Raw genomic sequence first — 24,633 nt, forward strand, 5'->3', positions numbered from 1 at the left:
GTAAGAGGTTTTTAATTCTGGAATTATCTCTCAGAAAAGAAGATACTGCATTACATATCAGTCCTTATGAGCCATCTGCCATCTGATATGATGAAACTCTAAATTATTTTTAAATTATAACGTCTTCTTTGGGGAAGAAAAATTAACCTGAAGTAACTTCAACCAGTTGTAGTTTGGAAGGTCTGTAGAAATTATCTGATAGAAAATTTAAATAGAGGCAAAGAAATTTGATATATATTTACTTCCCAAGAGTAAGAACTCATGGTTTTAAGAGTTAGATACCATGGTGAATAAACCTTTTAAGGATTACTTTAAAAGAACAGAGTCAAGAAAAGCCAATACTTTTGAAGAAGTGTAACTTAGTGAGATTTATTCTACCAGAGAATAGTTGTATAAAATAGTTTGATAGTAGTGACTATGTATCATTTACTTGTAAATAGACCTATGTTAGGGATGGAGACTGAGAACATTTTTGCTTATATAAAATTGCACTATCAAGAATTTTTAAGACCGTCGTGCCAATAATGTGTTGTGGCAACTGGTTATCCATATGGAAGATAAAAGTTACATTCCTGCCATTCTACATTAAAAAAACAAACAAACAAACAAAGAACCCTACTTGCAGGTAAGTTAAAGACATGAAAGTGAAAAACTTTAAAGACTTTAGATGACTCACTAGATTATCTGTATGATTTCAGGCTAGGAAAGGATATAAAAGGAGACTATTGCTACATATGATTATATAAAAATGAAAAAAACCATCATAAACAAGGTAAAAAGACCTAGACTACATGCAACTAACAAAGGATCAGTATAGAGTATATAAGTAAGTTCTGAAATGAATCATAAGAAAAAGGACGACCCATTTGAAAATGGCCAGTGGATATGAACAGCTAATTCATGGAAGAAATATAAATGACCAATAAATATATGAAGCAATCTTTGCTCTCACCCCTTATCAAGGACATACAAATTAAACAAAAAATAGATGCCAATTTTATGCCCATTAAATTAGAAAAATTAAAAAGTCGGAAATACCAAATACAAGTAAGGATGCATGGTAACAAGAAATCTATACATTGGTGGAAGCAAATACTTTGGAGAATGATTTGGTGATTAGGTAACAATTAGTAAGGTTGAAGATAAACAATATCTTAATCAACTGGAAATTCTCTTTCTAGGTATGTAGCCTAGAGCACTTCTCAAACATATGAACAAAAATACAAGAATGTTTATTGTAGCACATTTTATAATTATGAAAAATTAGAAATATCCATTAACAAGAAAAAAAGCACTGTAGCATTTTCATAAAATGTATTACAGAGAAGTTAAAATGAAACCCTAGTTATAAGTATAAATTTCAATAAATCTTAAAAACACAAGATTGAGTGAAAAAACAAGTTGAACATGTACAGTGTGATAACTTTTACTTATTTAACATATTCAAATACTGTATTACTTAAGGATTCATACACATGAGTTGCAAGTATGAAGAAGCTGAACAATAATTCAGCATAGTGATATGTGAGGAAGAAATGAGTCTAATGAGTTTAAGAAAGAACATACCAAAAGGTTCAAAATATCTCTAATATCTTATTCTCTATAAAATATGACAAAAATAAAATATAAAAAATGATCTGATATTATTTGATCTGAATGAGGAGACATAAGTGTTTATTAATATTTTTGGTAGGCTTGATATATTTCCTAAATAAATAATACAAGTTATATTATGGAGAATCATGAAAAAAGAAAACCTCTTTTTAGTAGGACAAATACTAAAATTTTTATATTATGTAAATGGGTCTATTTGGCTTAGGATAGATTTCCAATTACAATACTATGCATAAATTTAAGAAGGGCTATCTATCAAACATTTTAGATAAAATGAACTCTAAAGAACAATTAGCTAACTTAAAAAAGTGGCTCTACTGAAGCAAAGATCTTGCTGTCAACAGTTTGTAAAAATAGTTGGAATAAAATTGTTCAGAAAATCTGAGAGCGGAAATGTATTTCTAAATCAATAGATCTTTGTATGCGACAAATGTTTGTGTTTAACTAAATTAATACATTAAATACTAATATATATATAAGTAAACATTTGACTATTTCATCTATATCTCCAGAAGTTTATGTATTCATTTTGGCCAGAACACATTTGTATCTTTTAATTAAAAAACAGGGGACTTGCCCTATGCCCAGTTAGCCTGAGATAGTCTTGGTTTATATCTGTTATCTCAGTGTTAATTATTGATAGTGCTCCATTTCATTCTCAGCAGTGTCCTGGTTGGGATGATAACTTTTATGGTCAGTAACCAACTTTCACAGGCTGAAGTAAATTATGCGAGGGGATAAAAATCTGTAAGATTTCAGGAGAACTGGGGCACAGGATGACAATAGAGAACCTTGACAAAGTGATGGGAACACAATAAAATTAAGAATGCTAAGCTTGGTTAATGATAACTATCTGCTCCTATTTCTGCCTATTTCAAATTCTAATATCTTAGGTTGGTGCTATTTAGCTCAGAATTAAACTCTGCCCTATAGTGGAACCAATTTGACCCTTAAACAGAAGAAACGTAAGAAACACAAGTCAATTATGATAGCTTTGCACCAATGTGATCTTGCTGCCAACCTTGCATTAATGCTACTTTAGTCCATACCCCTGGAATGAAATTCTTCCCTTTTATTTCAGCTCTGAGTCTTCTTTGAAGCTTTTCTTGATACTCTATTGAATGTCTTATTGAATGTCACTCGTTTCTAGCTGAAACCCAAGTCTCTCCTCTGAATGAACCCGTTTCTCAGTAGCTGAGTGTCTCAACATTTTTACTTTGGTCATTTTTAATCATTTTTCCATTATAATAGTAAAATGATTAAAATAAATGCAATCATAAAATGGAAGACTCCCTCAAGGACTAGCACCCTTCCTCAAAACAAAAAACACTATATTAGACCTCATTCCCTTTTTGTCCTCCAAACACTCTTTTTTCTTTTTTTTGTCCTGGAAATGACTATAGATGAACTTTATGTTTAAGAATGCACAAAGACCTATACTTCAGACGACTTCAAAATAAGAGGCACAGATATGTACTGAGCACTTAAACAAGTACTTTGGTGCTGAAAACACTAAAATTAAATATCTGCTTGTGAACAACTCAATCTTGGATAAGGAGAAAAACCTTTAATGGGATAATTATAGAACAATGAGGTAAGTACTACAATGAAGGTGTTTCAGAAACTTGAAAGAGAGAAAGAATGAATTCCCAATGCCTTATGTGGGCTAAAGTAGGGATTGGGTGGCTGGGTCTCATCACTTTTACTTTGGTCAATTAGGTCAATCTTTCATTTTAAGAGTAGAAATGCTAAAGTAAGTACAATCAGGACAAAGTTCAATCCAGACTGGTGTTCCCACTAAACTGACTTTCCAGAAAATCATCCAGAAAATAATCAACAACATGTATATCTGTATGTTTTTCAGATACACAGAATTTTCATTGTAAATACCTTTCTCCCTGTCCACTTACAAAGTTTCTATTCATTCTTTGAGAGCCTCCTCGCAGAAGATTTTGCTGACTCCCTCAGAATTCTTTCCTTTTCTCTATTTGCTAGCAATGTATGGTACTTCTCTTAAGTCACTTACTCTTCTGTTTGATAATTATTTTGTTAGAGATTGGACTGTACCATACTCAAGGGCAAAAGCAGAGCTAAGCAGAATGCTTAAGGCTGTAGGCACTCAAAAAACATTGTTCTAATACACTATCCCAAAAGATAACACAACCATTCATGGTATGTTAGCTGTTTTTAGGTGGTATATTGAATACATATTCAAATAGTCATGAATCCTTGAAATGTGTTTCAAAAAAGTTGTAACTATAACACATCAAACTCAGGATTTCAGAGATATTATTGCTTAGGAAATGGCTAAGTGAAATAAAAATATTAATCAGAATAAAGTGTTCGAGTGACCCCCCTCCCTGATATTTCCTATTAACACACCTCGCTTGATATTTTTCACAGCACTTATTACCCTTTGACATATATATTTATTGCTCCTCTGTCCAGAACGTAAGCTCCACAAGGGCCATGATTTGTCCATTTTGCTTGCTGCTATATTCTCAGAACTTAAACTAGTACTTGGTAAGTGTAAGGGCTCAATATACAGCTATTTAAAGAGAAAGAGGGAGGAAAGTAGGAAGGGAGGGATCGATGAGAGTAAGAGGGATGAATACTAATGTACTTGGCCAGTTCACAGAATCGGTTTTTGATTTGGAAGAGACTTCAATATTCTCATTTTATAGATAAGGAGACTGATGCCCAGAAGGGGTTGGTGGCTTACTCAAGGCCACATAGGCAGTGTGTGCAGAGCCAAGACTCCAACCCAGTCACATAGTGAGAGGTCGGTGAACTTCCCATAACATATACGTGTAGGCAATATAGACAAATGGAGGTTTACTACTTCTTATAACAGACCTTAACATGCTGGGGATCTATAAAATTAGTGGAATGGTATCAGTTGCTTCATTCAGACACCAATAATCAACACAGAAGAAAAAAAAAAGCAAGAACAAAGATGAATGAGAAAACTAGGTTTTTCTGACTCAGTTTTATAGGGTAAATATTAGTATATTATTGATAAAAACAACAGCATTACCTCCAAGGACCATGCCAGCCTGACAGCACTTTCTAAGGCGACATGCTGGGCAGTTTTTTCTGCGAATTTTATCAACGATGCAGTCGTTTCTTCCAGCACATAAATAATTATGCTGCCCTAAAAAAAAAAAAAAAAAAAAGGATAGGTACACATCAGTAAATGCATGACTATCTCAGCCATCCTCTTGTCTGGCATAACCGAAGGTTGGTAAAGCTCCAAACCTGCTCAGTACTTTACCTGTGCCTTCAGGAGCCTAACTGAGGTGAACACAGCTTAGAAAGCAATTCCAGGGCTCCTTTAAAAACCTTCTGTGCAAAATTTCTGTGTATATTCTTAATGGTGTCACATGTCCTTAGACCTTTCTGACATTTCAAGATTAGCCACATGGTACTGATAAGCATTAGCTGTATAAAATAATCAAGCTCTATAAAATCTTTTCTTTCTAACATCTAAACCTTCAAGAAAACAGATATAGACTAAGGAATTAAAGCAGTCTCTGGAATAGATCTTGCATAAAACCTGTATGTTTAATTCTATTGGAAAATCCTGGAGCTAGGTCACTCTTAAAGGGTCTGATCATTGTGAATAGCATATAAAAATGTCCCTGGTTGTACTGACTTTATTGCTTAGTTTATTTTGGCTAAAAACTAGAAAACATGATGAATAGAAATAATGATAAAGGGCAAACTATTTAAAACAATGAGAAATACTCAAGGAAGATAGAAGAAATGGATAAAACATGTGACCCTGGAGTAATTTTGTATAGGGGAAGCTACTTTTACCCTTCAAAAGGTGTGGAATATGAATATTCAACAATGACGATTCTCTAAACCACAAATATATTCTATTTAATTAGGTATTAAACAATATAATTCATTTAGATTGAACGAAAATGAAAAAAAAATCAGCTTAAACATGTAAATATTAATTAACTGGAAAATTTACTTCATTGGCACTCCTTATTTTCCAATACATTCCCATAAAACAGATTGCGACTCCTTTAACATAATCAACTTATACTTCTTAAGCATGAAAAATATTTTAAAAGATTATGGAATTACCCTATAGCATATTATTTTAGGTGACGTTAAGATCAGATTCACTCTTCTGGCTGAAATTTGTAGTAAAGGGACACAGAGATACCTTAAATGCATGCCTAATTATGCAGGAGAAAGGATATTCTCAAATGGCAAAATGCAAAAAGGCATGTCTATGGAACAGCTAAAACAAAATGGTTCTTGACCTGGGCATTTTTGGAAAAACACAGATGGTCTTTTCTTAAAAGGGTATTCCGCCACAAACTTACATTCAAACTTACATATTACTCACATACTAGTGTTCATTCTATTATTTAGGAGTCCTGGGCTGTTGGGAAAATTTCCCAAGGTGCTGAGAAACTGAATAAAGAAGTTGAGAACTCCAGAATTACCCAGAGTTTATTAAGGAAACTTACAGACAGAAGCAGCATCTCCCCAGGCCGCAAGATGGTGATACTCTGCACCCAAAAGCAGATGGAGCTTGTTATATAGAGACAAGTGGTAACATAGGTGGCTTGTAGCAGGTGGCATGTGCTTATTAAGAGCTGACTAATCCAAAGCAGTAAACAACTTAATGGTCCACTTATAAATACAAGAATATTTTTTCCAGGTGATACAGGCTCACCCCGCCCAAGGAGAACTTGCAGTCAGCTTTCTTTGTAAGATGGCGTGGGTCACATTAAGTACCCGGAATCATTCACCAAACATAAGCAGTGGGTTTTCCTCCTAAAAAAGGTAGTTATGAAGCTTCACTAAGTCAGCAGAGTGTACTGCATGCTACTTTCTGATTTGACTCTGGTTTATTTTTACAAGTTATATTTGTAGGTTACAGGAATTACCATGAGAGTAAAGTGTGTGTAAGTTCTGTCTGTCATCCATCCATCCATCCATCTATCTATCTATCTATCTATCTATCTATCTATCTATCTATTATCTATCTGTCTACCTATCTATCTACATTTATCTAGTTCCTACACTGATTTCCCAGAACAGAAAATAGGGAGCAAGATTTTCCATCTTATATAGAGAACAAACAATGCTCATAGATGTAACTGAAAGGATGCTGTCCTAGTCTCTACAAAGTTACAAATATCCAGAAAAAAAAAAAAAAAGCCTGAAATACTAACAGCTGGAATGCTGCTGCTTTGTCTCATTTCTATTTCTTAAATGATTTATAACAGCACCTCCTTCTTCAGTGTCTCAGAGAAAGAGTTCCCCTATGCCAGGGCTCACACGTTCCTGAAACTATTCCTTCCTGCCTACTTTCAAATCTTCCCCTTCGATTTCCCCCTTTCCTAAAATCTTTAGTCTCTCCCTCTCTAGTAATGTCTTCCTTTCTCAAAATCTCTCACTCCCAAACTTTTTTTTTCCAGCATCAAGGAATAAAAAAAGAAATTCTGTCTAAATTCTCCAACTCCACCTCTCACTTTGTTATCTGTTTTTGAAGATATCATCCTCATTTGCACTCATTACTCAATTTCCTTTGCTACTCAGCATACTATAATTTGGTTTATAAAGTGTTCACTGGTCTTATAAAGTGTGTTAACATCATCAAAGATTTCCTCATTCCTAAATACTGTAGATTCTTTCTTGACCTTCTGTATAACTTGCCGCTGGTGGTTTCTCTCCCCGCCTGCCCCAATGCTTTGTTTTGGGGGCACGTCTTTTTTGGCTCTTCACCTGTCTTTCCAACAGTTCCTTTACATTCTCTTTGCCAACCGCTCCTCCTTGGCCTAGTCCTTATATGCCATATTCCGCTGCATACAATGTGTACACTATGTAGGTAATCTCATCATCTTCCCACAGCTCCAAAATCTGATCCTGAGCTCTGAGCTTCCAATCAGCCCTCTGTAGATCCCTCAAACTCAGTATATATGAGAAAGAATTTAGGGATTTTCTGGTCAAATTGTTTACTTAGTAAATGGTATTATTAGATAAATTTTATAACAAATTAAGGAAATTTAAAACAGAAAATCATCTAATTATCATGCAACTATTTTCATTTTTGTGTTTCCTTCCAGTCTGTCTATACAGAGTTAGAGAGTACATAATATCTGTTAATATTTGTTAAGTGAATAGTTTTATAAAACCTGCATTTGTTCAAGTATTTATTATTTATTGAATATGTCCCAACACTTTTCAAATAATCCTTTTGCCCCACTTAACTGAAATGCCATCTTAAGTGTTGACTCTGTAGTATTGAATTGTAGTTACTGAAGTTAGACTGCTTGCTCAAAGCTCAGATCTGCATCTTACTATCTACAAGATAATAATAACAGCAACAGACAATTATTAATCACTTATTATGCACTAGGCACTGTTATAAACTATCTGCATATATTAACTCATTTAATCATCACAGCAACTTTGAGAGGTATTATTAGTCCCATTTTATAGAGTTAATTGAAGCACTGAGAAGTTAAGTAACATGCTTAAGGTTACATAGGTAGACATTTTAGCTTAACTAAACTGAGAGGTAGTATAGGAAGTTAAGAGTATGGAGCAATATTGCTTAAGTTCAAATTTCAACCTATTTATTAGCTGGGTCACTTTTTCTTCTTTTTGGCAAGTAAGTGAAGATAATATTAGTATCTAGGTTTGCATCGATGGATTAAATGAGCTCATGTAAGAGCTTAGAATGGTCTGGCATATAACAAGTTCTTTAAAAATGTCTACTATATTTATGATTATCACATTCCTAAATCCTAAATACAGTTATATATGTTCTAGATGTGACTCAAGAATTCTACACTTAGGTTATTCAGTTTTAAAGGCAACTGAAAGACATTTTCAAATATGCAGAAAACCAGGAAATAAGGTCTTGATATACTCTACCTAAAGAGTTTCCTAAAGATGTAACCTAGCCAACAATAAGTGAGTAAAATAGAGAATATATGAAAGAAGAAGTCTGTTATGAAAGAATTAAAAATGAGTCCTAGATAAATTTCAACATATACAGATGTTTCTTGACTTACAATGAGGTTATGTCTCGATAAACCCATTGTAAGTCTGAAATATCATTAAGTAGAAAAAGCATTTAATACATCTAACCTACCAAATATCATAGCTTATCTTAGCCTACCTTAAATATACAAAAAAACACATTAGCTTACAATTGGGCAAAATCATTTAACACAAAGACTATTTTATAATAAACTGTTGAATATTTCATGTAATTTATTACATGTATTGCTTTCACACTACCGTAAAGTGGGAAAATGGTAACTGGGGTTTAAAATTTGCGAGGGGTTGGGTTTTGTGACCACAGGACCAAGGGGAATGAAGGGTGAGAATTGAATTCTGCATAAAAATGGATAATTTCAAAAGACTCTTATTGATGAAAATAGTTCTAGAAAACACTACTGAGATAAACCAATGAAGCCAGAAATCTGTCTAAAACTTTGAGTGGGAAGAGTCATCCATGACTTAAAACAAACAAAAATCTTGGCCTTTATGGGAGGTAAATTTTTACTACTGCATGGTGTATGAACTTGCACCAAGAAACAAATACTAGTCTAGGACCAGCGAAATTCCCAGGGTCCTGGGAGGATCAAATGCAAACTTATCCATAAGGACAGGTATGCACATGTGCAAAAAGAAAAAAAAAAAATTTGTACAAGAATATTTACAGAAGCAGTGCTCATAATAGCTCTAAACTGAAAACAACCCCCCAAATTATCTATATATAGTATAATGTATAAAGAAACTCTGTTTTAGTTATTCAATGCATTATTATAAAACAATGAGAATAAATGTCTCACCCATGCAAAAAAATTGATGAATTCCTGTGTAAAATAAGTAGACATAGAAAAATATGGTATGATTCTATTAATAAAATAGTCAAAATCATCTATGATGTTAGAAGTTGGAATGGAAGTTATTTTGGGGAGTGATGAGAAGGGGTGCAAGGGAGCTTCTGGGAAGCTAACAATTTTTTAATTTTTTGACCTGAGTGATGGCAGCAACATTTATTTAGTCATAATTCATTAAGCTCTATGTCTTTAATTTGAGTACATTTCTAAAAATATTTATGTTAATAAAATGTTTTTATCTTTCTTTTTTAAAATGGTTCTACCTAAGAGGACAGCTTAGAGGGCATTTTGATCCAACAGAGGGAGTCTGTGTGGGGTTGACCACTGGAAGTCCAGAGGCTGAGGGCCAACGTTGGAAGTGTTCAGAGATAAAAAAAAAAAAGGCATCACCTGCATTACAGGATTATAGTTGAAGCTTCCCAGTGAAATATACCCAAGCATCCCACCAAAGTATTTTACTAGAGAAAGTGTCAGCTATAATCATTTGTCACAGAGAACTCCAGTGACAGTCATATATGTATTGTCCTGTATAACTGTGCCCATCTTCCTACAACCTTCAACCCATCTTCCTATGCCTTCATCCTTATCAACTGATAGTGGGTCTTAAGAGTGTGAGCAGGGTAAACAGAGAGGAAGGTGATCTTGTTCTTTCTTTCCTGAAGGCTTTAGACCCCAAACGACACTGAGCTGGAGCAAAGAAGAAACCCTATATTAGGTGAGAGTTTGAAATTTTGACAATAATGCTGGCCTGTGCATTTTGATTACTGAAATGAGATTGTTCTTCTGATTAAAAACTATGGGATTGGCCTAAGATTTCATGCAGAAGATGAAAGAACTAGCCTATAGAGTAGGTTTTGTTAGATGTAATGCTGATATTAGTATTTTGGAAAAAAAATTACACACACACACACACACACACAGATAAAACACTTAGAGAATTATTTTAATGTTGCTAGAAATATAAATGTAAATCAGTGGTTCTCAATTAGAGACATTTTTGCTCCCTTCCACCATCCCTACTCTGGTACATTTCATAATACCTAGGGACAATTTCGGTTTACATAACTGAGGAGTAGGTGCTACTAAAGAGACAGAGAATGCTGCTAAACATTTTACAATAGGTAGGACAGTCCCCACAACAAAGAATTAACTGACTCAAAATGTCAGTAATGCTAAGGCTGAGAAATGTTGGTGCAAACTCATCATCAGCACCATTTTTTAAAAAGGTGTATTTTCTAAGTCTGTCCACTGAAAATGCCCAGAAACAAAGACTACTGCAGCAGCAATAAATGCTAGGATCGAGATTGTCGTGACTAATATTTTCATCTAAAAGGAACCAGGGCTCCTTGGAGACATGACTGGGACCGGAAATATTCAAGTTGAGTATGGGATACTCTGTTGTGACAGAGTTTGATATTACTGAGAGCTAATGAAATTGTGTCAAAGACACACTGACCAAAGTTAGGACAATTTGGATGTCAAAAAGAATTTGGTTTAAGTGATTAAAACACATTTACTACATAAAAAGCCATGAGTACATAATAATACGTAAGAAAGGAGAGAAACAAAATGTATTCACTGGAAACTATTGGAGGTTGCTAGGGCATGAACTCATTACTTTAAAGCTGATAAAATTAGAAGGAATAATAGTAGGTTATCATCCTTTTGCAATCCTAATGAAAAGAACACTATTTGTTAAATCTGAAAAAAAAAACAATTAAAATATTCCTCCATTTTCCAACTAGACATCTGTGTGACACATTTTCTTTATATGTTTCAACCAAAACATGTTTCAACACACTGAAAGTAGAAAAAAGTATGAGACACAGCTGCATTCTATTAAGACACACTAAAATGACTTATAAAAAATGTAAAAACAATGTCATTCTTGTCATTAAATTTTTTTTGGTTTGGAAAATTAACATCTAATGATTTTTTTAAGTTTTAAAAATTATGTTTTAACTTCTAATGTGAAAAATGTTAGATATAATCCACACAAACGAAAACTCTTTAGGCTCTCAATAATTTTTAAGCATGTAAAGGGACATGAGACCAGAGTGTTTTGGAACCACTAACCTGTGTAATATTCTTGTCAAATGTTTAATCTGAGTCTAATCATGTAGACAAAAATCAGACAAATCCAGATTGTAGAAATGTCTACAAAACAGCGACCTAGACTTCTCAAAAATGTCAATGTCCTGAAGGACAAAACAATGGTGGGAGATCTTTTTTGGAATAAAGGAGACCAACGACCAAATAACATGCGTAGTTCTTAACTGGGTCCTGCATGAAAAAATAATCTAAACAGGATATTTTGGGAAAACAAATGGGGAAATTTAAATACTGGCTGTATAATAGATAAAAATTATTGCATCAATGTTAAATTTTGGGGTATGATAATAATTGTGCATTTCTATTACAGAATAATCTTGTCCTTAGGAGATACATTTTGAAATCATGAGAGGTAAAATATGATATCTGTAATTTACTTTCATGTAGTTAAGTATAGACATTTGTTTTATTATTTTTTCAAATTTTCTGGATGTTTTCTAGAAGCCAAAGTATTCAGAAGATACAAAATGACGTAAAGATTTGGATCAGTTTTTCTCATTAACCAATCTAGGGCTGGACATGTAAAACTGGAATGAAAAGGGAGGAGAAGACTGAATATTTGACAGATTGTGAAAGAGAGCTAGACAATAATAAACTAGTGGTTTTAAAGTATCTTGATGTATGATTCAAGGGTTCTTGATTAAAGTGAAGGGAAAAGGTGTAGAGGGAGGAGGACAAGAAAGGAAACAAAATTTTATTGAGCACACTCTGGACCCTGGGCCGGTATACCGCTAATTTAACTGTTTTATGTAATCTTTATAACAAAATAGATATTACATAAGTACTTAAATTTTCCAAGGGAAGTGGCAAATAAGGTACATGGAAATACATAAGGATAGAGTAGACATAAAGAATCTTGAGCTAGCAACAAAGAGGGCACAAAATATGTCCCTTAAGAACAGGGAAATGGGCACTGGGCACCAACATGAGCACATGACACCTGAAAGAGGCCACTGGGAAGAGTTACATCTCACTGTGGGTAGCAAGGGCAGAGAGAATGGCACCTCCCATCTGTTATAGAAGAATGTTACTAAGCTTCATCTTGAACCAGAGGCCACTCATAGGAATCCAGTTTCACCCAAGTGTCAGACAAACATGCCCTTTAGTAGAGATTGGGCATATTCCTAAACCCTTAAATGCATGTGAGAATTTGTGTTGCCTTCACCCAAGAAGAGCAACTCACCTTGATACAATTCTTGCCAATCCCAGCTTTTAGTGCTTCAAAAAAAATCTAACAGCGCAATTTGTGTTTCTTGGTAGTTAACCAGTTTTATTTCTGTTTAAACTCATATAGGGTGTTTTCTTTCCACTTGTTCAATATATGCAAATGTGAAATGTTTTCATTATATTTGTTTGAACACAATAAGTCTTCTTGATGTACAGAGTAAAATTTTTATTTAACTGTTAAATTTACTTCTGTTATCCAAGTTCTATCAGCTATTAACTGTAAGACTTTGAATAAATCATTTAAAGTCTTGGTGCTTCATTTTCCTCATATATAAAATAATAGTTAAAAAGTTGTTTGGGAATTGAATAAAATAATGTGTTAAAATATGTAGCATATTATAACACAGAATAAATGCTAAATAGGTAATAATTATGACAGTTCAGTAAACAAATATTTACTGAATATCTTCCATGTCCTGACATTGTTCTGGGTGCTGATGGTAAGATTCTAGGAGCTTACTTTCCTCAATCAGTTAATCTTTTGTTTGACTTGTTTTTATATAGTTTATTCTTCAGAAACATTATTTGTGCATTGGCTATCTGCACTTTATTCATAATATCTATTATCCGACTGCACAGAGATAAGACCATATGCTTTATAAATGAATAGACTTTAACTCAGAGTCTACTTCTATTACTACACCTTGAGAAAATTATCTAAGTTTCAGTTTACTCATCCATAAAATGGAAATAAAAATAAACACTATATAAGGCTGTTATGTGGGTTAAATTAGTCTAAATTAGATGAAATACTTGACCCAGTGACTGGTACATAGTAAAAACAAGAAATCATAACTTGAAATTTTCATCAATTTGCCTTTTTTTTCATTATGAGGTAAATCCTTAAATATGAACTGTACATAACTGATTTTATTTTCTGCTCTTTATGGCTTCCAATATAGATTTTTACTCTGCTGTTGCATTTTTAAATCTTATTATAATATTTTATCATCTCATCCATCTACATTTTCATCTCATCTAGTTCTTTCCAATGACACTCATTCTTGTTTTGCTGACACTGTCTTTTGTTTTAATAACTCAAAGATTATTACTCAAAGTTTTCTTCTGTTTCTTTTAGAAAATCAAATTTAAGTATGCTTTCCCTAAAATCAAAACTATTTATTACTGATAGGAGTGTTAAAATGAACAACTTGACAATATGCTAGTGGGGGAATAGGACTGTTAAATGAGACCAGCAGTAGTCAGTCACCAAAGTTTGGTTGTTCAAGGACATTCACTGAACCTGGACATTAGAATGAGTTGGATGAGTGGGGAGTGTAGAAAAATGGAATTAGAGAGGAAGGAGCCAATTTTCAAGACTATTGTATGAGGATAATAGTAAGGTTAGAGCTGACTGAGCCAGGGAGAAAAATAATGGAAAGGAAGTATAGAACGTTAACAGGGCTCAGACTCTATAGGGCCTTGAAGACCACTGTAAAAGATTTGATTTTTCTCTAAAATTTGATTTTACTTTAAATATAGTGCCATTGCAGAATTTTGATCAGAGGAATTCTTAGGTAGTTAGGTAGCCATGAGCGACAGGAGCGAAGGCCCAGCTCTGTAACCATAGAAATGACAACACTGACAGCCCAACCCAAAAGGCTACCCCTAGGATCTCCCAGAAAAAAAAGAAATCTCATTTTTTAACATAACGATCCCCCTACATCCTGGAGTATAAGGAAATAAATGGCCATAGTATAGCAACCAGTTTAGGTCAGCCATGAAGCTTATGCAGTAAGGAGATTCTGACCTTCTTTTCACTTCAGCCTCATTATATCATCATTATAATGTCATGCATATGCCTGGAAGATTATGAATCTAATTGTAACAAATTGAATTCTGGGAAGATACATGTGTAGTTGACAATAGGTTATATAGCAGCTAACTGTCAATCAAAATGACCTCACACATCAGTCAGCTAGCACCACCCTTGTCACCACCCATCACAACCCAGATATAAGACAGACCTCCCCACAGGGCTACAGCCCTCTCTGGTATAGCTCATTTCTCTCTTGAAACATACTTCAGTAAATCTTACTTCAGTAAATCTTCTCTGATCTATAATTCTTTACTGCATCGACAGAAAGGACGAAAGCTCCCCCTAGTACCACTGGGGCAACAACGGACTTAGATCGGCCCCAACGGTAACAGAGTGATGTGATCTGGCTTATAATTTAACAGTATCACTTTGGCTTCTAGATTAAGTATAGACTCCACGAGTGGGAATGGGACCAATTAAGAAGCAGATGCAATAAATCCAAAGGATAATCACTATGGCTTGAACTAAATTGGTCAGTGGAGGTTGTGATAAGAGATCAGATTTTGGATACATTCTAAAAGAAGAACCAAGTAGTTTACAGAATCTTACTAAGTGACATGCCAATATTTAATTTTTTTAAGTCCTCAAAGTTACTATTCAAAATTATTTCTTCTTTCATCCCTTTATCTCTCTTTAATTTCTTTCTGACTGGATCAGCTTCTCAATCATCCTTTCTGAAGCTAGTCCTACTGCTTTTTTTATAGACAAAACGGTACCTCCGGATCTCTTCTGAACTCTCTCCTAATTATTTACATATCTTTTAAATTGTAAAACATAAAATTGTATGCAGCATTTAAATAGTTACATCTGATACTTCCAATTATATATTTAGGTAACCAGTAAGCATTCAGGGGAAATAAGGAATTACATATGAAATTTTAAAAACCTATTTTTTGACTTTAAGAAAATTCACATACTACTGAGAAAGGAGACATGTAAGACATCTATATAAAACATAAATAAATTATAAAAATATATATGTCAACAGATTATTTGTCATTGTTACTCTGATGCAAGTTTATGACTTTTTACACATGCAAATGGTTTCTTCCCTCATAGTTATGCAATTTAATTTTTCTTTTGTGTATAGCAATCCAGAAGTTATCAATGTTCAACTTTATTATTTTAATCCAACTTCTGCTTTGGTACATCGGGTAACTTAATATTCTGTTGCAATTCTCCAGTGTCACTCCAGCTTCACCTGAAATTGGCTGTGTAAAAACCTACAATTATATAATTAGGTCTAGGATCCCAAATACATGACTGTACTACCACCAGATTTTTAAGCTTTTTTATAATTAATCACTTAATCAATTGCTACTACCATGTCTTACTTCAAACATAGTGCTGACTGGCATGGTATAGTAAAAGCACTTTAGTTTTTGGAGTCTGGTAAAACTGGTAAAAGCACTTTAGTTTTTGGAGTCAGATGCCACATGAGTACATGCGGCGGGAGCAGTTTCAGGAAGTTTTCTCAGAAAATTAGGGAAAAAAGGTCATTAGCCAAAAGAGAAGGCGGGAAAGTATTGGAAAGCTGAGGAGGGAAAACCTGAGAGACAGTCATCCAGAAGCCATGGACAATGAATGAATGGACTGTTTGCAGCGCAGGTTACTTACTATGATATTTGTTTTCTAATTCCACTTACCAATTAATTATGCAGTTTCTGTAAACCTGCAATTCAGTTAGCGAATATCAACCTCCCTGATTTAAATCAGTTTTCATACAAATAATTAGGACAGAGACACTAGGTAATAAATAAAATGCAATGTAATGAATAAGAGAGAAGATTCTTTGGGTTCCAATCTTGGCTCTACCATTTATTCACTATTTGTCTGTGCAAGTCATTTAACCTCTTTGTGCTTACATAATACATGTAGCCAAGTACCTGATATGTGTGTCACCTAAATGCCACTATTATTATTAAATAAGTTCAGAACCTGACCATTGAAGCTCTTTGTAAGGTTTTTTTTAAGAAGTTAGAAAATCCTACTTCCAACTATTTAAGTATGTACTTATGAAACTTTTAAAAATCTATAATGTACTTATAATGCCTTCACAACAAAATTAACAATGGAGTATTCTACAGACACTTGTTTTTCAAAATGCTGCTTCATCACAAAGATGTCTTGCAAAAGGGAATTATTTCTGTTTTTTTTTTTTTTTATCAAAAACATTGTTTTTAACTTGAAGGGAAAGATGAAGTGTCCTTTCTGCCAAATATATTCTGAGTAGTATAATACTGAGACCCTTGTTATCACAGGAAAGGTCAGTAATTTGGAACACATATTCTTTTATAAAGGAAAATATATAGCTCATCTTTAAACCTGACACATCTTTTGAAGTACCGTACAGTGAGAAAGTCAGTATGTGGTAAAACAGATTTCCATTGTCATGCCACATTATGCTGCAAAGTATCGCTAAGAATCTATTGTATTTTAAGGGCCTTGTATTAAAAATCAATCACAGTAATGACATCTCACAGAGTTTTGTTCACTTAAGATTTCAACTTGTTTGTGCAACATATAGCTTGCCTATGAAGAAAGCAGTAAATTAATTTAATGTATGATACCTGTAACCTTAGCCTGAAATCTTTTTTTTAATGTGACAGCAACAATCCTATAGTGGCTTATGCAGTCTTTCCAGAAAACATTTTTTAATAAAGAAGGCAATTACTATTGAGACTGTATCTTCTCTGTATACCTTTGCTTTTCTGACTTATCAAAAAAATAATTTTTTGTATATTTCATATTGAAACAGAATCTTGCAACCAGTAAAACCCTATCATAAAGTATCTAGTGATGATGAAATGTTAACTCAGATATAAAATCTAATTGTCAAATGGTTGCTGTCCTCTAGTCAGCTCCTAGTCTCGAAAATCAAGATGAGAGTGAAGCTGGGTAGAGAAAAGGTAAGCAACCCCCATCGGCTTTAATCTAAACTAATTTCCCCAGGTGGGCCAACAAAATGGGTACTATCTAACCACCAGAATATTTCCTAGACTTTGCCCATGAGATTCAGAATATTTTCCACTGGTGTTTAATATGGTATAAAACTACAACTGAGACTAGATGGATTTGGATTGCATGGTGACTCCTGCTGCTCTAAGCCACCAGGCTGTGCAAGCTTGTCCCAATCATTTCATTAGCCTGGTAGTAATACAACCTCACATTTTACTGAATTGAATTTTTTGGTGATGACTTTTTGGCAGCAATTCACTATACTATAAACCAAGACAGATGAAACTCTGTTCTTTCATCTGTCTAGTAAACCACACTATAATTTTTTTCCTAATATTTATTTCTTTAAATCTTGAGTAGTTTTCTATGTGTCTTCCAAAAGTATTTTCTGAATGCATTTAGCTTGCCACCAAGTTGTTTTACACATATTTTTTGTTTTGTCTTACATGTATTATTATTTCAGTCATTTATACAGTAAGAACCTGTGTATTAGATTTTTTACTTAGAAACAGTCAAAGGAGGCTTCTAAACATTTTTCATTAGGTTAAGTGAAATTTGGAATGGCTAAATTGAGTACTGTATCACCTTAAACACTGCTGAAAAATTCTAGAGGTTTGTCTTCAGGTTCTGAGTATTAAATTTATAACAATGGCTTCATTGAATTATTAGCCGATATCTCTAACAAAACATTCTTAGAGCAAGGCTCATCTTTCATGATAATGTATATATAAATCCAATTTTCAAAATGATTTCTTGATAATTTCTAATTTTTTCAATTTTCTGGTAGATCTGATTACATTGTCTAGTTTAGAGCTCCACATCTGGCTAATGAGTAGGTATTACAGAAAGTAGGAGATATTTCAGTGCTGCTATTTTTCTTGTCTATTATGCTTAAATTAATTGACATTATCTTCAATCTGTGGTTTCTTTGGGGGTCCAGATAAACTGCAGTAGTACTTGGCCATACCTTAAGCATGAATTAAGAAGGGACTTTGCACTCATCAATGCATTTGCACTGTGACCCGGTAACTTCTATTCTATAAGCAGTATATTTCTGAAATATGCATTGAGAGAGTGCTAGGACAGGTACTATTGATATCAATGATTCGTTTCTTACTTTTGAATAAGAATAAACATAAGTTCTAACATTTTCTTCACACATCTCAACGCCTAACCTCTGGGATGTGTGCATATTAGAAAACCAGCGCTCTAGTAGATTTGGAGAGAAATGACCCATTCCAGTCTTAATACATGCTCGCGGCTCCTACTGCTGCTGTTTTGTCTTGCCAGCCTCCTTTGCTACATCATCACTGCCTTCCTTCATTTCCCCAAGGCAACAATATCACAAGCTGACTATGTGAAGCGAAAATTCCCTTAGTTTGGGAGCAGCTGGAGGTAACGAAAACAAAAGACAGTAAACAATTCCAAATGTGCTGTCAGATATCACCATCCCTAGGGATTCATTGATCATTCCCTGCAATAGGAAATGTCTTACAGGTATTTATTTTGAGCCCTTGCCCCTTACTCTGTTGTTAGGCCCTCTATATCCTAGTCTTTGCTTCAGCTACCAGCTGACAACCCTCTCATTTCTATTACAGTTATACCCAGAGAGGCTCATTCTTCACACTTTCATCCTCCTAACCCAAAGTGGGCTCTGGAATGACTGTGCATAAAGAAACATTCACTGAAGTGCTCTGCTTAACAGATCAACTATTGTGGTCTCTACTGTTAACAACACAAACACTGCCACAAACTTTGAAATTATAAGGATTCTTAAAAATTTAATATTTTTTATCTAATGCTTATGCAAGATTCATACTTCTCTCTTCTACCTTCCAGTAATGAAACATCGGAGTTAGCTGCTCCCTAGCCTAAGCTTCCACAATTTGTAGTTCATATCTCTCATAAATATTACCAGACTGGATTTTAATAATGTGTTTACATTTCTTTCTCCCTAAGTTATGTACTTGGCTCATTCATTTCTGAGTCTTAATATTTAACACAAATCAGAACAAAGAAGTCACTAAATATATGTTTTTGATTCTTTTGTATGAATGAATAAATAAACAAATGAATGAGTGAACTAACAGATCAGAATGTCTCAATTCTCAGAAGTTTTATTGTAATAATGTAATAAATGTAATAAAGATTACATTATTTCAATATCCTGGTGAGTATATTATGTAGAATATAATATACACAATTTGAATTAAACTACATCTCATAAGCTATATATAAGTTCCATAGATGCTCTCTTTGACTTAAAGTCATCTAACCTCTGTATAAGTCTATTTCATATGGTTCATTAAGGATAATCCTCTCTAAATATCACTTTCAACATCACTCTTTTACTTGGTAAAATAATCATGTGCTCCCTAGTTCTTTAGGTCGAAGTTCCTCTATCTATATTTTTCCTCCAAAATTTATTTTGTGGAGCTTTCATTGCCCTACTTAACATGGTTCCATCTACCCACTGAACTCATTCCTTTTGGCTCCTACCCAAGCTCAATTCCTCAGCGTGCTACCTCAGGCTGTTCTCATGATCTCAGTTTCCCTGCCTCAGTCCTCCCTCTGTACTGCTGATACAATAATTTTCCTAAAGTACATATTGAAATATGTCACCAAAGTGCTCAAAAATCTTTAGGGGCTTCTCACTTTCTTCTCAGTTAATTGCCAAACACCACACTGTCATTCCACATCTTTTCAACCTCCTGTTTAATAATAATTCTCACTATTCCTTTATAGCAATGGTACCATTTTATTGCAGGGAGGTGTCACTCACCCTTTTGAAAATCTTATGAGAGTGATCGCCCCAGAAAAAAAAAAAACACAAAAATTTCACATATAATTACAAAGAATTCTTGGATGCCTGACCATGTTCCATGCTATAACCAAGATGAACTTCTTCTCATTCCATACTTTTTGTTTATAACAGCCATTATTACAACTCTTGCTATCAAAATCATTCATTCTTAACAGTCCATCTGACATGTTACTTTTACCACAAAAACATCTTTTGGTCTAAGTAAATATGACCTTTTCCCCTCAAATTTTAAACTACACTCAGTTATATTACCTATGCTATATTTACTATGGGGTTGTCTTATCTCATTGATGAAATTGGGCACTATGAGGTTAGGTATTATTGCTTATTCATCTTTGTAGTACTCTGCAGAACCTAGCATGGAGTAAAACTATAGTAAGAATAATTAACAATCATTGTTTAATAAACATTTATTGTAATTTTCAGGGCTGCTATCGCAAAACTCTAGCAGGCGCTATATTCAACACAGTCTATAAATTTATTTCTTAATACATGTCCAAAATCTCTTAGCTAACACCTTTTGGGCCAAATATGTTTCAGAAATCAGAATTGTTTAGATCTTAGAAAGATGGTATAGAGCAAAACTTCATAATGAAGTACATTAATACTTACACAGAAAATTCTATGAATATTCACACGGCCTATGAAATGTGAGTTCTTGTCAGGTTCTGCTGCCAAATGAATTCAGGTCAGGTATTATTGACAAGTAGCTACAACAGAACTATTGTTTGCAGGGCTTTTTAGAAGTTAAGATTGTGAATGAGAAATTGTGGGCCTCTGTCAGTTCTTGGCTGCATCTAGTCAGATTGGATTCCTTAATTTATGATGGAGGGTGACCTCAAGCTTTTACCTGAATTTTTCTGCCACAAATGCCATTCTTTGTTGGTCTCTTTCAACTTCGTAGGGTACCTGAAGGACAAAAGTGGTATACAATGGCCACTAGACAGCAGTAGGGAGCAGAGGCTAGCTCAGACTACCCAGAGCTCATGCAGAGGGAAATCGGGAACCAAGTTGATATGTAGTAGTAGCCTCCAAAGGAAATTCTTGCTTAAAGAGCAGAACATATCATATCATATCCCAATAGTCAACAGTTGGCATATTTTCTTTTTCGGGGAATTTTCTAAACAGTGATATCAAATGGGTGAAATTATTTATACTCAAGATTATATCATTGCTTGCTTTTTTACAAAATTATACATTTTAGATATCTTTTTACATCTGTAATATAGACACCTAGCTCATTATTTTTAAATGATTCAGATTATTTCACTGCAAGGGTATATCAAAATTTATTAATCTCCCATTAACAGACATGTGGCTATTTTTGGTTTCTCAGTACTGTGAGTAACGCAGTAATAAACATCCACCTAGAGATATTTCTGCACATTTCTAGAGTTTTTTTTTAAGGACTAGTTTCAAGAAGTAGAATTGTTGGGCTAAAATAATGAATACTTTTAACAGAAAATACCAAATTGCCTTCGAGCTCTCAAATGGTCATTTATTCATTGTTTTATCAGTCGGATTGCTGGAATGCCCATTATTTTAATTAATTATTAGTGAGTTGAAAAGTTTTCATACTTCTATAGACTATTTTTTGTGAACTGTCTTCATATCTTTTGTTCATTTTTCTTTTTGGCTGTTTGTCTTTTTTTCTTGGTGGTTTATAAGACTATTTTGTATATTAGTAATAACATTCCTATGATTTACACATGTGTTACAAATAGTTTCCCAATTTGTTCTTTGCTTTTCTATTTTTTTGACTTATAGAAGTTTGAAATTTATTTTTGTATCAAAATTGAACAAATTTGATTTTGAATTCTGGATTTCATCTCAATATTAGAAAGTTTTGCCACTCTAAGATTATGAATACATAACTCCATCTTTTCTTTCCATGGTTTTAGGAGTCTTTTCCTTTTTAATAAAAACACTTAAATTGTTGACTTATCTGAAAATTTTTCCTTTATATAATAAGCCAGTAGTCCCAAGATCATTTATTGAATAATGCATTTAAAAATAAAAGTTTAACTCCTAATTCTTATCTATTTTTGAAGGTTGTGAATAATTCTAACTATTGCCAATAAATCACCTTTCTAACTATTACAGAACGAAATAAATAATGTTTTCTAGTACTACCTATTATTTTTGGAAAATTAATTTATGAGTCTCTATTCACACACATAAAAAGTGGGAATAAGAAGAGAGATATGACCATAAGTCATTTAGCATGGTTTATATTACATACAAGCAGTAAATAATGACAGCTTTGGTACTCTCCTGATCCACTTACAGAACTCTAAGTTTGCATCACACAATTTAATCAGGTACTAAACTGTAAGTTGTCTATTTGCTAATCAGTCACTTCCACATGCACTGCAAGCTCCTTGAAAAGAAGAACTGTACCTTCTACTATAAACGCAGTATCTGGTTGAGAGTAAGAGCATGGACTCCAGGAATTGTGTTCTGTTCTACTTCTCATTAACTGAATTGACCTCATCTGCAAAATGAGGAAAATAGAATCTGCTACAGAGGATTATCGTGAGGGTTAAATGAGTTAGTAGATGTAAAAAGATTAGAAGAGTGCCTGAATTTAGTAAACAATTAATAAATGATAACCAATATTTTTACACTTTAATTTTTATATCTCCTACAAATGTTATTGCAGTTTTGACCTCATGAACCATACTCACTATTTGTTTATACATTCTCATAAATAAATCACTTTGTCATAGAAGAGTAAATAACATTAAAAATACTATTTTCTGAAGAAATAACAATTATTATTGAGAATCATGTTTCAAGAAAAAATTATATGATTCCTTAAAATGTTATATAAAGTACATAATACCAGAGACTACAACAGCAGTTAAGAATGAAACCAAAAACCTGGGTTTGAATCTTAGCCTCTATACTTTGTAGTAACGACTGTGTATACTCATCTGTGAAATATAGGTAATAAGAGTATCTCTACCTCAAGGGACTCTTGCAAGAGTTAAATGAGTTAATACACTGAAGCACTTAGAATGGTGCTTGGGTCATTGTCAAGGATAGTTAAATGTTTGTTAAATAAATAAGCCTCTTACATAATATAAGGATATGCTAGTGAAGCAAACTGTATCCTTCTAGATTTGTCTAACTGAATACCTAATATGTCATCCAAGACTTTACCATAACTCGTATCAAAGTATTCTTCTGTTCACTAATTGTATAACAGGTTTTTTTGTTTTGTTTTGTTTTCTTATTCCTGGTTTTACTCATGTCAAAGACAGTGACTATATACATATTCATCTTTGTAATCTCAGCAAAGAAACTTTTAAATGTAGTATCAATACATGTATCTAGAGTGAATAAATTAAATTAATGAATTAAATCATTTTAGCAGCATAAAGGAAGCTACTCATCTAGTTCATTTAGAGCTGTATCAAAATACTTAATTATATTCTGGAAAGAGAAACGAGGCAAGCGCAAAACTATTTACTCAAGTAATAATGTAATAGCAATGTCTTAATAAGAGGAATTTCATACTATAAAGAATGAAATTATGCACTATTTAAAAGAATAAGCTAGAACAATATATAAACACATAAGGCTTTAAGTCAATGCTGCATAAAAAAATAAGATGAATGATACACAAATTATGATACGTGATATCATTTATATATTAACATATCCAAAACATATTACACACACACATACACACACAAAAAAAACTGAGATAGTGGTATAGAAGAACGGTAAGAAAGACAACTTAAGCCTTATTGTTATTATTTTAACTTTTTAAAGAAAAATGTATTGTTGTGTTACTTGAGTAATTAAAGTACAACAATTCAAAGGCTGGAGCAGTAACATTACCTGTTAGTGTTAGCATTTATGCCTTGATACCATTGCTTCAACCTCAGGTTCTCGCAGGGGTATTAAGATGCAGGTTCTAAGGAGCATTAATAATTTAGGAACTCTACATAACCAAATATTGAGCAGATGATACCAAATGCTATCTTTCTAACCACTATCTTCACTTTTTCAGTAAAGTGAAGGTTTATTTTAATGGGTCATAATGAAAAATTGTGCTTAAACCCATATTTCTACTCTTACTAAATCTAAACTGAGAGACCTATAACTTGAGAATAACATATCTAATTTATTATTTATTGAGTGTAAAAGTGAAATCCAGTGAATTAATACATGTTTATTTTTAG

The 24,633-nt window shown here is 33.4% G+C and overlaps 1 protein-coding gene across 1 annotated transcript in view; it reads right to left on the reverse strand.

Moving 5' to 3' along the window:
- The window catches only part of PGR (progesterone receptor), a 91,358-nt gene that overhangs the window by 47,487 nt on the left and 19,238 nt on the right, over nt 1–24,633 (reverse strand). Inside the window, exon 3 of the mRNA XM_011369415.1 lies at nt 4,652–4,768. Coding sequence (XP_011367717.1) covers nt 4,652–4,768 — 117 coding nt within the window. The remainder of the gene's footprint in view (nt 1–4,651; nt 4,769–24,633) is intronic.

Source organism: Pteropus vampyrus, unplaced genomic scaffold, assembly GCF_000151845.1.
Source record: "Pteropus vampyrus isolate Shadow unplaced genomic scaffold, Pvam_2.0 Scaffold148, whole genome shotgun sequence".
Lineage (NCBI taxonomy): Eukaryota > Metazoa > Chordata > Mammalia > Chiroptera > Pteropodidae > Pteropus > Pteropus vampyrus.